The 17873-nt window shown below is 41.9% G+C and overlaps 1 protein-coding gene across 4 annotated transcripts in view; it reads left to right on the top strand.

Moving 5' to 3' along the window:
* The first annotated feature begins 138 nt into the window (after positions 1–138).
* The window catches only part of dscamb (Down syndrome cell adhesion molecule b), a 122914-nt gene continuing 105179 nt past the window's right edge, over positions 139–17873 (top strand). For 3 of the 4 annotated variants that reach the window (XM_071471737.1, XM_071471738.1, XM_071471742.1), the window contains exons 1-2: positions 139–310; positions 4162–4268. In XM_071471737.1, coding sequence (XP_071327838.1) covers positions 279–310; positions 4162–4268 — 139 coding nt within the window. In that variant the 5' untranslated portion in view covers positions 139–278. Of the gene's footprint in view, positions 311–4161; positions 4269–12632; positions 13749–17873 lie in introns of those variants that run through there. The other variant, XM_071471741.1, reaches the window with a different exon arrangement.

The following is a 17873-nucleotide window of genomic DNA, read 5'->3' on the forward strand; positions in this document are numbered from 1 at the left end:
CCTCCAAATTAAAGGAGCAGTCAACGGTTATTGTTTTTGTAACGCAGAAAAACAGCATACAGTAATTTTTATGTGATAACATCAAAATTTTTACTTTTATTAAGTCACACGACATGAAATTTGTGGGACTTTTGTTTTTGTTTTTTTATTCTGTAGTCGTTGTCTTTCAAAATTAATTAGACCAGTCTTTTATTGTGACATGAAACTGGCCTAGCTGCTGGTCTTGCTGTCGCCGCTTCCTGCAGAGTCCAGCCAACTTCCCATCACACCATGGACTGATGGGAACACGCCGGGCAGATAACACTGGAGGGTGTGTATCTATTCTTTTATGAGTGTATGAAAAAAATCTGCATTGTTCCACAGTTTTTGCGTCGCTTATTCTGTCCGCATTTACAGCGCAAATCCAATTTTCCAGCCTTTTTCCTCATAGCCCTTTGTTGTCTTGTCATGGGAGTCTGATATATCAAACTTGTTCAGTCATAGTAAAGGGAATTTCCTCATACTTACATGAAAGGCCTCATGTTGCAATGTGGAAACATTTATAAAATCCATTTAACTCAGTTGAAATGTTGGATGGGATTTCAGTTGCAAAATTTGTGAGGACCTCTGAAATTCCTGCATGTCTCCTGCTTATCTCTCACCCGCACTGCCTAAGTAAAATGTTAGTGCTTTTTGTAGCCTATAAAGAATAAAAACATAAAATTTTGCCTACTTACTCTAAAAAACCTTTAGATATGTTTCTTATTCAGTTTTAATGCTACCATCACCACTCACGAATCAAGGTCTGCTTATTTTTTCTTATTTTTATTTGGTATACTTTTTGAGTACCTATATTGACATTCATTGCATTATATCTCAGCTTTTGCATACATTATACATTGATATTTCAGAATGATCTTTACTGCTCTGTACATAAACTTATTATGATGACATGTTATGAGATATATAAAGCATTCAAATCCACAAACCTATTCAGTCCAACTGTGTTTATAGCACACAACCCACATCCAGTGCAAACTGATGTCATATGTCAAAGTATGCATTCAGTATTGGACACTAATTGACTCTACATAAGATCAGTATCATGATAGTTAATTACTGCAATATGTTAAAGCCTAATACAGAAGTATTTTAAAGGCCCCATTCATTCACATTGCATGTGAAACTCTGTCAACCCCTCAAGCTCAGAAAGTTTACATAAAATATAAGTAATCCAGAGATCATGCCTGTCGGCCTTCATGCACACAGCAATCACACACATTACCCCAGAAAATGCTTCTCTGTTTCATTCTGTATTTAAGCACCAACTGCTTGAATACCAGATCTTGTATAGATTATGAGTGCATGTAAAAAGATTTTTTTTAAAAGACACTACATCTAATTATGGAAGAAACCCTGAGGGTTTTTGTTCTTCACATGTTTCAGCCAGGACAGTTTCATTTGCCATATTGACACTACAGAGAAAGTGGAAGAAGATCCCACTAGTAAGGCGAGATCGATGTCACAGGCCTTCTCCATGCTGCCTGTTTCACACAGAGACAACCACTGTCTCTCTCTGAATTCCTCTTGAGTCCACAGTTACACCATCACATGTTCAACCCCCTCCCCATTTCATTGAAGTTAATCACTATAGTTACAATAACCTGAATAATGTGAGGACAGACTGTGACCACTAAAATTCATCTTTCCGGTGTATTGCTTGTCATGCACTGGGTCTTGTGAATGACCCATTTGAGCACAATTCCTGTTCCTTCTTCCCTGTGACTTTGAGACACTTCCTTGGCCTGAGAGTATAAAAACAGGGGGAATCAGGAATGCATCGTTTACTTGTCTCTTACTACCCATGAAACGCTGAGAATCCAGCGAATGATCATGTGTGTTTTACCTCCCTGGGTTAGAGGGTTTCTGAAATTCTTCTGTGCTCATGACTTTACATATTAGCACCTATAAAAATCTCAGCTGAAGGTATAGCAATTTGAGACCTGAGAAGTTACCATGCAGACGATGATTACAGCGTATATAGTGTACATGTTTTCTTCCAGGACACAGACAGCTGCAAATGTATGACCAAACCAGTTAAATGTTTTTTTTATTAAGCAAATAGTATTGATTAGATAGATCAAACAAAGTTAATATAACTGCCTCTTAGAACTTCACTTAACAGAATTTAATTGATTATAATCAATTTTCATAAAACAAAGGGTTATTGTTGCCTGCAGTTGACCCAACGTGATTAGCCCAAGAAATGTGAATAATGTCACAATTGCCCTTAAATGACTTTCATTTCCTTTTGCAGCATTTGTGATGGTTATATTTTTAGATTGTGTTTGCGTTGTGCCCCTTGACCCAGTGTTTCTCGTGTGTCCATGCAGCCCCCTCCTGCAGTGCAACTGTTGGCCACAGCAAGGCACTCTACACCATTCATGTGCCTTTAATCTAATGTGACGGTGCTGTAGCATCATCTGTGTGTGAACAAATTAGGCAGCTTAGCAGAGCCAGTGGTCCTACATTTGGCAGTGCAAAGCTCCTTTACTGGGACATTGGTACTTAATCCTCACAGCTCTGATCATTACAACTGATGAGAGAGGAGGAGAGCGCTCGACATTATCTCATATGCACCCACTCCTCCTTTGCCTAAACAACACACACACACACACACACACACACCTCCACTTACATCATGAATATAAGCTCCAGATCTTTAGGGGTTTCGCTTTGCAGTCGCTCATTACATGTATGGGATAGAGCTGGTTCGCGTGATTTAACACCAGCAATGCGAGTTGATTTTAAAGCTGCTCAGTGAGCGTCTAGTTCCTGCAGCAATATCTGTTTTTGTTTTGACAAAGAAATTAGAACGTGGATTAATAACATATAATATCTTGCCCTGATATATTTAATTGTTTTTTCTTCCAAATAACAGGAAAAGCTCCAGCAGTAATAAAAAAGTCACCTCATATCTTGATCATTTTTGGATAATTCTGTTTACAACTGAAGGCTGACAAATCCGATGACTAGGCCTGCAGCTAATGAGGATTTTCATTTGTCGATTTGTTTTTATTTACTCCTAATCATTCAGTCCATGAAATGTTATGAATTTGAGAAATTTCCAAAGAGTCCAAGGTGACATCTTTAAATCTCTTATTTTGTCTGACCAACAGTCCAGGACCCAGTGAAATTCAATTTACAATTCTATCTTTATTAATTATTGAAGTGAATAATAAATTAAAACATCTGTTGGAGATTAACTGTGTGTCGTTGGACTAATTGGTTAATTGACTAATCATTTCAGGATAACAGGTGATGCATTTTGGCATAAACTGAATGAATCTCTTTTAAAGGGCACATCATGCCATATCAGCAGGACAACAATTATATAAAACTAACAGCAAAATAAAACAGTTTAATAGAATAATAATTATTTTGTAAACCTAAATGAAATGAGAACAGAAGAGAATTGATTTGAATCACCCTCGTTACATCTTTCTAAAAATATCCCCATTACATCTCCATAATATACATTACACAACAATACATTTAGGACTGAGTGTGTTTTTTTGTTCAGTCAAACTTAAGCAAGGTTAACCGTAGAAAAAAAACAGTGTGTTATGCAGTCTTGAATTAGGGCTGTTGCCTGTGGAGTGACCCCAACTCGTACCCTTTTTTTAGCGTCACACAGGGCTGTGATAAGCAGCCCCACAGACAGTCCAATCACTGTAAGTCTATAATGCTGATCAGAGGTTTGCTGAATCTGTTAGCATTTCCCCATGATATCGGATGCAGTGTAATTACAGCACAGGCATCACAGAGCTGGATGAGCGGCAAATGGGGATTACAGTGGTGCAGGTCATAATGATCAGGCCGGCCACATGTTTCTGAGGCAAATCTCATTTTGATATCCACTCTACCATGCTGTTTTATTAGCAGAGTGGCTGATGTCAATTAGCTTTTCCCTAAGTACATTCAATTATTTAAATGAATATAATGCTGTTTGCTTCATAAATTCATTTATACTGAGGTGAAAATGTGTTTTGTTTTGTTTTTCGTATTTTAAAGAAGAGCTCATGTTTATTCTTTGTCAGTTTTCTCTCAGCATAGCGGGGATCGACATATAGTTTGCCTGCTCTCCATAACAAGCTACTTCCCTGTCTCTCCCTCTGCCAGATCTGTCAACCCCCTAACAAGGTGTACATATTCACAGCTGCTACTGCAGGAGAGCAGCCCAAATGAGGAGAGCCTGGATAAGATAAGAGGGATGAGCCAGACAACAGGTGCGTGGGTACATCACTGCTCATTCACTGGTACCACACTATATGTTTCCAGCCATATAAAAGACAGCTGGTTTTGATTTATTTTGTTTTGTTTTTTTTTGTTTTTTTCAGATCAGTTACTTCTAACTGTATGGCAACTCTCACTGCTCAGACACGCGGGAGTATGACTAAGGATGGCTCATGGTAGTCTCACAGGCTATTCACACTTACTCTTCCCTCGTGGTGGTAGCGTTGCCGCTCTGCACCGTATCTGTGTCTGTTTGTTCATTCATAGGAAAAGCATTAGTGGCACGTAGATGAGTCATAGAGGCTAACATCTAAACAGGCCGTGGTGGGAGTCAGGATCCCTGCCGCCCTCGCCGCTCCTTGCCTCAAGGCGCTACTCATACCCTCACCAGTCTTACTCGACCGCTTACATACACACACACACGCCTCCTGTGTTTGTTTAAATACCAGAGATCCCACCTGATGCTTTGGGTGCCACAGAGCAGATGTTGCTGCAGTAGCCTGAGCAGGAGAGCGGTGGCGGGCTTTGGCCACCCTCATTACTGAGAGGCTGTTTGTCAGCGTGCATGCTTAGGGTGCTGCTCTGTACTTGGATCATTTTAATGAAGTGGTTCTTATAATTATTTACTCCAAGACTCACATACATACTCTTTCAACCTGTGAATGTCCATCTGAATCAATCTGGAGATATTATCTCTTGCAGTCGAGACCCTTAATTTGAGGACTGTGTCACCAGTTTGTGATAATTGAAACAATAGACCCACAGTAGATGTTGTGTATTGTAATTAGTTTTAGTTTTTCTTATAACATAAGAAAGTGAAACTGAATAATTTCCATGCTCTGGTTCTGTAACTGGAGAGCAGACAGATGGAGCAGGTGTGAGTGTGTGTACAGTGTTGTGTCACACCCCCCCGTGACTCCCAGAGGTTATATCAGGTGCAACACCTGGAGTTTGTTCCCTCATTAGGATGGGCATCTCCAAGGTGATAGCCAATCAGAAAAGCTGAACCTAACTATTAGGAGCCATGAGTGGATAGAGATCAGAAACAGCTCATCTCTCACGAGCAAATCGCTTTCCCAAATACATCATATTTGTTAATATCATTGCAGAGGTATGCCTCAGTATTTCTGTTATTTTCTCATTTAAAGAAGAACATTTTCTCACACTGCCACGTTTCTTTTCTCCCACAGCTGGCAGAGCAGAAATTCCGCTCTGAAGTAATATTCTCATGAAGGCTGGTGCACCGACTCACCTTGCGGTGTGGTATTGAGTCTCCTTTGCGCTTGACTGTGTCCCTCTGTTCTTACAGCTATCTATCAGTTTCATAGCATGCAATCTGCATCCTTCCAACCTCCCACTACCCGCCCACCAGCGCTGTATCTGTTGTGCTCTGCGTGTGTGTACAGTGCACACAAGTGCATTGTGTTTTTGCAGTAGGTTCAAGTTTATACATGTCCCCCCTCCCCTATAAAAAAAAAAAAAAAAAAACAGAGGGGAGCTCCCGGGCAGATAACACCCACTGCAGTGCTGCCCTGGCAGGGGTAGGAGAACATGGAGGGTGCTTGCCCCCTGGGTAGATGCTACTCAGAGAGGGGGAGATAAGGGTGGTAGTGTGGTTGTAGGAAGGACTGAAGGAAGGCAGGCGGGGAGGAGGCTGAGAGGCGAGGAGGGGGGGCTTCTTCATACATTTTTATGACCACATAGATAAGGTCAGTAGTGTGCCATCGTTACTAGGCAACACTGCGACCCTGAGTTGGATTGAGTTGTGAAACTGAGAAGTCAGATATTCTTATTACAACAGCCCCGCTTCGGTTCTGCTGTGTGCATTTGTTAACAAGCAGCCTGTCTCCGTGTGCCTTTCTGAGAGTCAAGGCTGAAAGACTGCTTTAACTGGGCGATTAACTGTGGCACTGAAATAATTAGAAGGCCATTGATTGGGTTATTACATTGTTACAGCCATGTTGGTGATATACCAGTATCCGCGCCCGTTCAGATACGTGATGATTGTAATAGTGATGAAAAATGATGGTGGGGTGTTTGATTATATATTTTTAATGATCCAGTTCATGTGGGGATACACTAGACTGTGGGTGTATTGATTTTTCCAGTTTTCAAGCAGAGAATGGAGGAGATGGAGACCAGGCGCATATGCAGCCAGAGTACAAATCACCAAAACCCACCCTATTCTCTCCCTCCCTTTACTTACACTCTCCACCTTCTCTCCCTTCCCTCTCCGCTGCTCTTTTCTCTATCCCTTCTTTTCCATCACCCTCTCAGCTCTCCATCCTCACTTCCTTATTTCTGCCACTTCTCCAGCAGCCTTTCATTATGTTTTCTTTTTTTCTCCCCCCTCTCTCCTCCTTTTGCTTGCTCCCCTGCCTCTCCTCCTCTCTCCTCCCATTTCTGTCCCCTTCAGCGTCCTAGTTTAGCACGTCAAGGTTGGCTACAGATATGCTCCTCTGTGCCTTGGGGCTAACCAATGGGAAACTGGCTGGGGTTGCTGTAGCCGGCTGGGGTGTTAGTATCATGAATTGAGAGGGAGATGGGAAAAGGTTACTGTAGTGCATGTGCTGTGGTCCATTCTGCATAAGTCTTATAGGTTAACACAGTATTCAGAAAATGTGGGTCTGTATTACAGGAATGTCTTACCGCTGAGATCCTGTCGTATCTGTTGATTATTATTTGAATTAGGATCTTGACCAGAATTAATAATAAAGAGACAGAAAATAAGGGAAGAGTATGATAGAATAGATAGAGAAGATGGAAACATCAGTACCACTGAAGCTACAGCCAGCAGCCAGTTAGCTTAGCCTAGCATCAAAACCGGAAAATTTCCTAAAATGTCGAACTGCCTGTTTTTTTTCTTGCTAATTAAATGAAACAAAACTGAATTAAGCTAAGATAAGATAAACTGAGATAACCAGCTATTGCCAGTAGTGTCATATCTATGTACACACACACAAACACACACTTTTTACATTAAATGACATTTATTCATTTGGTAGATGATTTTTTTCAAAGGCCAGTTAGGGACGACATTTCCCTCAAGACATGAATCAAGGAATAAAAAAAAGAATCCTTTCCTATTCTGGGAGGATCTGAAGTCACAACTTTTCAGTTTCTGTAAAATATGAAATCAAATTATAAAGCATTCAAATTTTATTCTAAGCCATCTAACAGTGCCCAACAGCACATTCCTAACGGTGCCCGGAGTGCATGTTCAATGTGGGTGGCCTTCAACAAAAAGCCAATCTAACCACCAACCTTTTGTCCTTTGTCCTTTTGTCTTACTGTTGACCTTCGCAGAAACACATCTCTTCTTTAGTGTTTTATCATTAGTCGCGTTCACATGTCAACTTCTTGAACCCTGATGTCTTTGGCACAGTTGGCACATTCCCAAGTTATAGCAGTCCTAATTTAAAGAGCATGCATGTGTCCTGTTGCTGATTGACCTGCAGGTGTCTTTTCATCCCACAGGGACCAGTAGAGGGTAAGAGTACACCACTCTCAGCTCTGTGCAGGAGCCACATCACTCGGGCCCTGGCAACATGTAACCTTATACACACTTCTATCAGGAGCCACGAGTGCAGCTTGTCTCCTATCAGTGTCATTGTCTTTTGAAAACAAAAGGGATCATTATACTGGCACTGAGAATGTTTCTATTCTGAGATAATGGGTCGCATAGTGTAAAGGCAACCTGATCCTCCTTTGGGTGACGAAGGAGTGCACCGAGGGCTGACATTCTGCTGATGATAGGCCAGTCTGTGTTTTGTTGTAAGAGACACTGGGCTTCGCAGGAGTTGTCAAAACAAGAGGCCCCATCCTGAGGGATTACCCAGCCTGTCTGCACACACGCCAGGGACAGGGTCGGCCAGAGGGACACAGAGGGGCGGGGGGACTGCGCGAGCGCCCTGGAGGAGACATAACTGAAGGAGAATGTGCTCCATCTTCCTATCATTATTAATATTTTGGATTGACAAAGGTTATTACAGGGATTATATGCAGACTTGACCACAGGAGTGGTATGTTTCAATAAATCAAAAGAAGCACTTGATTTGATTTAACTCATGATGTAATCAATATGAGCACTGAAGTGCACTTTATATTGTTTCCTATCTGATCTTAATTCAGTAGCTAGACAGCAAATGATAGAGTGTAAGGTGGAGATGGTGTGGCAGCAGTGTTTGACACATTTTACTTGTTAAATCAACATTAATGCCCAGAAACATAGTAATGGAATTTCCATTTTTACCAAACTAGCTCGTACTCTCATATTTTTGTCCGTCATGACTATTTGTCATGATAATAACTTACTCACCTCCTCTATTGTTGAGATTTGGATTTGGAGGAGTGAGGGTTTTCTGCAGCTTTCTGAAGAAAGAAATCACCTCCAACACTTGTCTTTGAGCCCAGTTGACAGTAAACAAAGGAAGTGGTCCCCTGTAACTGTTGTACACAACTGCACAACTGGTGAATTCAGGTCCTGGACATTGTTTATGTACTGACTAACTAATATGTGATTTTTGTGCTTTGTTTCTGTCTTTCTCTGCACTCGTTAATCATTTTGGGCAGTGATTGAGGAAACCTTCCTGAGACTGGTTTGCAGCTCTTGGATGGTGACTCACCGAAAACACAAAAAAATCTCAATACTGTGGGCTCAGTGTCCCATTTTACGTCATATATAGTTTTAGCTTTTTTTGCACAGTCCACCTCTCAGCTGCTTTGAATTCATCAGCTCCCATTTGTCTTCATCTTTCTCCATAAATTTTAAAAGAAATAAATAGATTAATAAGATTCCTTGGATTGATAAATATGCTGTATTATATAAATTCACCAACAATCATCAATAACTTTTAAACTGACCGATTTAACGATTCAGACAACACACAATACAGATCTTACATAGATCTTAATAACTCTAATCTTATTTTATCGTCCATGATGAAGTTGGCAGTTAAAATAAATAGCACTGAGCACAGATCCTAAGCCAGTGTGAGTATTACAGTCTGAGGAGTCACGACCTTGGGTAAGCACTGCTCATGAGTTATCTCATATGTGCTCCACTTCCTTCCTTGTGTGCACACACAGACATGGTGGCACATGCGAGCACACACCCACACACAGACACGCATGCACGGCCACACAGCAAGGCCAGGACTGTCTGCGGGCCTCATTGTCATGTTCGCTTACCACTGTTTAGGCATCATGCCAGGGGGCTAAAATGAACTACACCCTCTTCCTCCCCCAACCCACACAGTGAACTCCAACCCACCAAAAATCCTCTTTGCTCATATTCAAAACACGACTGCAGAGGTGCTTAATAACGTTGCTTGGTTCCTGTAGCTCTCTGTTTATACCATGTTACGTATCTAAATGTTTTCAGATATGGCTGTCTTATGTATCAGCTGTCGTTATACAAAACCATAACAGCAAACTAGGCTATAAATAAGATGAATTGCACCACAATATTTCACTTTATATATTAATTAAAAAAACACTGGGAGCTTCAGCTTTGACTTCAGTATGTGATTGAAAATAATTTGCACTAGCCCTGTAAGGAAGTTAATATTGGTTTCGCAGTTATAAAACACGTGTGCCTCCACTACAGGCCTAGGGGGTACCACTGACTCCATCAGCCCATCTGGTCACAAGGTCATGGCTCTTGTCTTTAGAGTGAAACTCAAGGTATTGTCTTTCGCATCCCAAGTAGCCTGTTCAGTTGTACAACTGTCTGTGTGGTGTAAGTGATAAACACTAGCACCTGTTTTCCATAAGGATGCAAGGGCCCATTTGTGCCATCAGCACAAACACTTGGATGTGTATGTATCACCACGCTCAGCTAAATGCAATCTTTGTATATCACCAAAATTACAGCTGAGCTCTCTCTGATATTGAGCTGTGCTGTTATGACTATGAGTTGTTGTCTCCGGCATCCCCACACGTGTATTAGATTGTACCTCAGTGCATGTGGTATTAAAAGCTTCCCTCAGAGAAATGGGTATTTTTGAATACGGAGAAGGAGGCAATTATTTTTTAATTACAGTTTTTAAGGTGAAAGGGCAATTAACTCTCACCAGCCAAATATTAGACACTACAGTGTAGGGATCAAACATGAGTCATACATAAAGCACTGTACCTACTGAGGCCCGGTTATAGAGATAGAAATTACCACACACACACACACACACCTGCTGTCATTTCATCGTTGTAAGGTCATTTGGTCAGTGTTGATGTTACCGTGTGTGTTTGTTTGCTGTCAAACACACATTGTGAAACTGTGCTTACACTGGGAAACTCCCATGTATGGAGTGTGAGTTTGTGTGTGTGTGTGTGTGTGTGTGTGTGCACAGTGGCGTGAGTGTGTATATACTGTACACACAATACGTAGCCCCCCTTGCGAACGTCACCCTGGCCTATGCTCTGGGTCGGAGAGAGTCCTCGCTCCTCTTCTCTGCTTAACTGACACCAGATTGATTGTTCCATGTGTGTCAGCTTTAAGTTTTCTCATCCCATGCACACAAATATAACCTTTTGATTTGCATTTATTCCATTTCTTTTCCCACATTTTTAATTTCAGCTTCTCATAAAATCCTGTTTGCTGAGCTAGATTAGACCAATGCCTCATTTTCCCTAAAATGTCAGAAGGCACTCTCTAATTCTGTGGATCCCTTCCTCTCCCCATCCCTTGAACCCACAGTGGGATAATTCTTTCCTCCCTCTTTTTGTTTGTCTTTGCAGGCTTTTAATGTCACCTACAGTGACAAAAAACATTTACCATTTAACATTGCTGAAGGCTGAACCAAGAAAAGCTCCATGAAGCACTGGTCTGGTTTATTACCTGTAGGCCATGAGTAGGCTTTGTCTGTGGCATCATACACACATGTAGTCCTCGAAATTTACAGAGAAAGTAAATAAAAAATACAGAAATGCCCTTGAGCAAGGCACTCCCCCCTTTCGTAATGTAAATGTACATCATATAACTACGTGCAACAGAGCAGTGCCAAGAAGCAGAATTTGCATCTTGTGAGGCAAAACAAAGGTCTGATACTTTTGCAGCCAGGCTGGTATTGAATCCTCCCTCTGAAATGATCATATCTCACAGTCTGCTGCTGCTAATCAACTTACTTGCTCATCCATGCCAAGAATCCAGAGCTGAAACACCAGCACAGCGCTCCTAATCCACTCTAAATGACAGGCAGGATCTCTGACCCACTGCCCTGATTCACCCATGTTTTCTCCTCAGTGCCACAGAGACTTCAACTTGTTTGGGTTTATCTTACAGCTTAGGGGGAGGGGGGAGTAAGTCAAATGATCCTCTTACTCAATTAAATTTAAATTTTGGTGTAACAATGGTTCAGGAAGAGGACATCAGTAATGAAAGAATTATTTCACATAAATCAAACAGAAAAAAAGAGGAGAGCCATGGCATTTTAAGAGAAGCGAGAACACTGTGTTCTGGAGTTAAGCAAATGCAGAGCAGCGTTCATGTTCGTCTGACCACTGGAGGAGAGACAGGCAGACAAGTGGACAGATACTGTAGGCAAACACGCACTGTAAGAAAACTGGGCAACAGCAAAATGGGCTGAACAAAACATTTCTGCATATTACCGAACCAATGTTTCATCCTTCCCAAATTAACACAGGGATAGTAGACTAATTAGCTCTCTCCTCCAAAGAGATACACAACTACAGCCATTTGTATCACAATGGAAAAAAACAATGGCAGACCACACACACCATATATTATGATTCCAGTATTTTATATTTATTTTCCTTTGCACACATTCAGGATTGTGAAGATCCTTTCCTCGCCCCTGATATAAGGAGAGAAAATGAGTATCCTGGGGTGAATAAACAGGATTTCACTTTCAGTATATTCTGTCATGTGGGATGGAGAATGAGATGCAGACTGCCCTGCTGGTTATATCACATCCAGTGTAACCCGGCTCTGTGGACAGGCCCACAGGCTTCCACAGCCTGCTACAGCTACACCCTTGACTTCAAGGCAAGCATTAAAATGGAGGGGTGGTGGTGGTGCTAGTGGTGGGTGCATTATGGGTTTGTGGGAGGCGGTATAGAGTGTGTGTGTGTGTGTGTGTGTGTGTGTGTGTGTGTGTGTGTGTGTGTGTGCGCGCGCCTTTGGGGTGGGGGGTGCTGTAGTTTAACCCTCTATTTTCTCCAGCTACTGACAAAATGTTGCTTTTTCCCTCTATTTTCTGTTCATGCAGTTAAGATGTCAAATCACTTCAATCAATTTAAAAGTGTTATACGATTAACCCCCCCCCCCCCCCCCCCCCCCCCCCCACACACACACACACACATCCATGCATTTAACATGAACACAAAATATGCGTCATTGGATGTCCTTGTGGCTTTCCATTGCCACAGGGAACTCTCTCCTGTTCTTGTCCATGACAGAAACACCCTATTGGCTTTATTCAAGTCGGGTCCGGGATGTAATGCGTTGTACTGAGTGCACCTGCACGCCAGCAGACAGCGCTTTCTGCTCCAGCCGGCACATCTCCGTGCGTAAAAATGTTATCCTAGGTGTCTCGGTGCGTCAGGTGCGGCTCATTTCCTTAATGCAAATGCCCCCACTCGCTGCGTGCTCTCACACTCTCACCTCCACTCCTACCTTGCCCTCCGGACCGACCGGCAGCCGCCTCTGCTCCTTTAAGGCAATGAGGAATTAAAGCGTCTGCAGGGGCAGGCGAGAGGGTTATTCTGTGCAATGCTCAGAGAGTCAGTGTGGTGCGATTAGAGAGCGGCAGCGGGGAAGATGCGCTTGCTCGCCTCTTGCTGGACGCACAGAGGCGATGAAGATGATCTGACTTTGGAGTCTCAGAAAAAAACCTGTTTTTCATTCTTATTCTACCACCCTCTCCCCCCTGTTTGCTTTTTTGCTCTTTTAGTTATTTTAATTTTCTAAAATTTTAAATTTTCCCCCCCAAGGATGATCCGTCAGTCAGTCTTTTATTTAGGAAATCGGAGCTTCTGACATCTTTTTTTTTTTTTTTAGATTTAGTTTAGCCACTTCGGTCATTCATTTTTCTTTCAGGATCCGCTCGTACCGGGCTCTGACTCAGCATCACACACACCTGGGCTTCACCCCTTCAGCATCCTTTTGAATAACAGGGAGAAGCAGCAAGACGCGGAGCAGAGGAGGAGAGTCTGAGCGCAGCTCTCCCCAAGACAATCACAGAGGCTCATTAATGTTGCCAGCGCAAAGAGGGGGCTAAGAAAGAAAAAAAAAATCTGTGTAACGAAAAAGTAGGAAGGGGATATTAAAAGTGTAGACTTGGACCGGCTTGCTTCAAGACAGTGGCAAATGTTTAACCTCACTCCAAGCGCACAGAAGAGAGACCCAGGGAGGCACCGGTCGGAGGGAGAAGAGAAAGCATAGCTTGGGGGGGATTGAACGGAGCAGGGCATGTGGATATTGGCTTTTATCTTTTCCCAGAGCATCTTGAATGGTAAGTTTCACCGGCTCATCTTTTTTTATTAGCGCTCATTACCTATTGCAGAAGGCAAATGACTGGTAGACAGCTAAGTGACTGAGAGGGAGGATGGAGGTCACCTGTGACCCACATGAAATGGATTTTATATGGTTGTCAGAAGGCTGACACCCCTGACAGAGGGAGAGCGACGGGCGAGGCATGAATTGCGTTTTAAATCCTTCAAGCTCTCCTACAAACCAGTAGACACATCTCTGGCCTTCAGACATACATGCTGAGCCAGGGGAAATAACGCGGGTGGATTACGTTTGTTTGGGCCTGTGTTTAATTAACTGGCTTGGTTGTATTGGTTTAATTGTGATTTTTATAATTTCAAGTTTGAATTATTTTAAATTTTCATCCAGTGAATGTGATTTGTTTCTGTTTTTATTTGATGCCCAATGACACTTATTCTGTCACAACCCTGCTCCACCGTGGCCCTTAGTAATAAGTGACGTATTTGATATAATGGACATTAGGTTTAACCCCTTCCCCCTCCCCTCAGGGTGAGCATATTTTTCAAGTTCAAAGTGGCTTAAATGTCAAATTTAATGCCTTAAAATGGTCAATTCATACATATAATTAAGAGTCAGTGATCCATGTTTTCATTTTAAACATATTTGAAGTGAAATATTCAGTGTTATTCATGGCTGTGACTGAATGTTTCCAGCATCTCTACATCCAATTTTGTCAAAAATCCTAACCAAACTTTATGTTATTGACCTTAAAATGTAGTTTACAGAGAGAAAATTAACAGCATTGGCACAAAATGTTTGTGTTAGTAATTTAAAAAAAATTTTTAAAAAAAATTAAAATACAGTGTTGTTGCTGAGGCACATCCCACAGAGGTCACATTTTTCAGGAAAGTAGTTCACAAATCCACATAAAATAGTTAAATAGATTTTTCATTCAAATAGTTGAAAACCACGAGCTTCATTCAAATACTGTATTCAAACAGCCAGATTTGGTTGTGCGTCTGGTCTGGTCTGTTTTTTCTTGTACACATGTGTGTTTGCGTGAGTGCATGTGCACCACTGCACACACGCATGCATGCAGCTGTCACTGTGCACGCATATTTGTGTGCTAATATAGTGTATCCATAATCAATAGCAGAAAATTGATACAGTTTATTGCATTCACTTATTGGCCAGAGCCCCTTCTATAGGGAGGGATTATGGCTGACTGGGTGTGTACGAAAACATGGGGAATAAAAAGAGAGGGTCGAAGAAGAAGATGGAGAAGGAAAGAAAATGGAAACATAGCTATAAAAAAACATGTCGGGGTGACAAGATGGGGAGTGTTCACAGACTGAATCAAAATCAAGCCCACGGTCGGCTGCTTTTGTATCAAAGAGTCAAAAAAGCCTGAATTCACAAAACAAAAAATTGGGGAAGTGAGGATTTACAGGTATGAATACATTTAACCACATCGAGGGGCCGTGATATATTATGGTGTGTCCCCAAAATGGATTTTCCCTTCTGAACCGGGATGATAAAAAAGGCTTCGAAATGGATTTTTGTTTCTGTGTCGTCGCTTCTTCAGAGCTGAGGCAACCCTCAGTCGGTACCGTTTATTGACATTGACTATAAAATGGTATCTCCCTCAGCCCAGCTTGTGCTGAAACTCATAAAGGAACAATAAGGAATCCTCATTAATCATAATCGTCTGACTCTGACATTAGATCAACTGCCATGCAAGATTGTGTCCGTTTATTGCATAAGGGATTATTGAGGAGGCCCGTGGCAAACAACTGATAGGGATTAAGCAGTAGATGGCGTTGAGTGCAGATATTACACTTTTTGTATTCTTCATGTGCAATGCAATATTTTTTTTTTTTTTTTTCAAGAACGTGCTTTTATGACTTGCTGTTTGCATTGCCAGTTTTATTTGATTTCTCTGTTACTGTACAGGAGCCTGGCTACATGACTTTGTCCTCTGCGGCTGGACGTTTTGTTGATTATCATGAAAATGAGGCGTTCATCGGCTGAGCAGGCGTTGTCAGAATGAATGAATGAATGAATGACCTTGTAGATAGAAGCCAGCACAGCAATTGGATTCCAGACAATTCTTCCTGCTTTGGAGTTAGGCCTATCACATGCTCACTTGCCTGTCTCTATGGTAACCTGCGTAATGGGTGTCAGGGGCTGCGTCCGGAAACGTTCACTCATTCACTCCTCACTACATGGGGCACAAAACTATATGGTGTGTTGTTGTCTTGTGGCAAAAAACAAGATCACTCCGAGTCCATGGCGGTTGTCGGTTAGTGTCTGGTGCTTGTTTACTACTTTCTCCGCTGCACGGAGAAGTCGTTTCTGTCCACTGTGTGGGGTATGAGAATGCCTCTGAGATGAATCGGACACTACTACAAAATGGCAGACCCAGGAAATAGTGGACAATATATTGGGAATGATTTTAAACATCCAATGGGGAGTTTGGCTCTTGTCACACACTGAGCTGACCCAGAAGTACTTGATTAGGAGCCAATCACATCCTGTTATATGTTCTCAGGTGATAAGGGGCCAAATGGTGAATGAGCTGCTTCAGGGTTCCTCCCCATGTTGTATTATGGTCATTTCACTGTACCTATGTCAGATTTATGAACTCAGCAAAAGGAAAATAGACACAAAACTGCTCAATGTTCACACAATGTCAAAATTGTATTCCCTTCATCATGGAAATTATTGCAAATTATATCAAATGGAAGCATAGTCAGCCACCGTCTTTATTCCCTCTGTCATATCAAGACATTCAAAAAGAAAAAAAAACATTTAAAAATGTTAAATATGACAGATTTGACGGGCATGTTTACTTCTTGTATTCTATTTAAGACATTATGCTTTAGCTATTTCCTGTGCCGATCAAAGCAGAATCTATAAATTCAGTCATCAGTACAGGAGAGGAAACATATTAAATATCTCTGCCTGAAAGCAGCCTCTAGGCAAAACCACAGCTAAACTGGCCTATTCCCATTCTCATTGCAAAGCTATAATAAGACAGGGCTTCTTGCACAGTCCCCATGAAGACAGCACTGGTTTGTAGACATGCACCCAGCTTAACCTGGTGCCCATGACTTAAAAAGGACTTATCTCATATGTCTTTAAAAAAAAGAGAATATTTACACACAGATCAGGAGATCACACAATCAAATTTTGATCTCAATTAGCTGTGACCTTTCTCGGAGGTAAAGGCAGATCCACTTGGAAATAAAGAAGCCCTTCCAGACCATCTCACCCAGTGGAGCTTACAGTGCAGTAAATAGCTGCCAACATCAGTTAGCCTGCCAATTTTACATGACCCCACATTATTAGCAACCTGAAACAGTGGATGAAAACGCTAAAGGGACCGGGGTGGATAGATGGATGGAACTTGGCTGTGAGTAGAAAGGGGGGAACTGGTGTTTGCATTGCAATAAATCTACATGAAGGCAATGAAGGTAGTGCACTGATGAGAGCCCCATTTGCTGGAGCTGCGAGGTGGTTCTCCGGTCTGTGTAAAAATGTCCAAAGGGTCCCAGTGGCCACACTGGCCGCGCACAAAGCAGAGGAGTGAAACCTGACCAGCCTTACAGCTGCACTCGCAGCCATTAGTCTGTTTACTAATTACCAATTAGGGTTTGGCTGCAGAAGCGGTATCACAGCTCATGAAATTAAATTACCCCATGAAAACCCGTAGCATACAGTCAAGTGATAGATCATCTTGTACAGTCTTACTCTGATATGAATATCTAATGGGCTAAATTAAGTTTACAAACCCACTTAACTCTTGCTCACTTGTGTGAGTTACAAGAGGGTTTGTTGGGTTACATTTTGAACTCTGCGTGTGATTCTAGTTGAAAGGGCTGCTAATGTTGGGTAATGGATATCCTGATATATGATCATAATAGATATCCCCTGGTTCATACATCCTAGCTGCATAATGAGGGCTACTCTACTGTACTGTACCTCCTTGAGCCTGTCTAGCTCTCTAATTAGGAGCAGGCTTAGGCGACTGGTGCATGTCTGTGTGTGTGTGTGTGTATGTATGTTGCGCTGCGTTTCACCCAGTGTAAAATCTAATTACCGATCACACTGTGTCTGTCTGGATTCCACTGAATCAGAGGTGTAA

This window comes from Trachinotus anak, unplaced genomic scaffold (assembly GCF_046630095.1).
Source record: "Trachinotus anak isolate AG129_WGS33_773 ecotype Australia unplaced genomic scaffold, CSIRO_AGI_Tana_v1 ptg000034l, whole genome shotgun sequence".
NCBI classification, from domain to species: domain Eukaryota; kingdom Metazoa; phylum Chordata; class Actinopteri; order Carangiformes; family Carangidae; genus Trachinotus; species Trachinotus anak.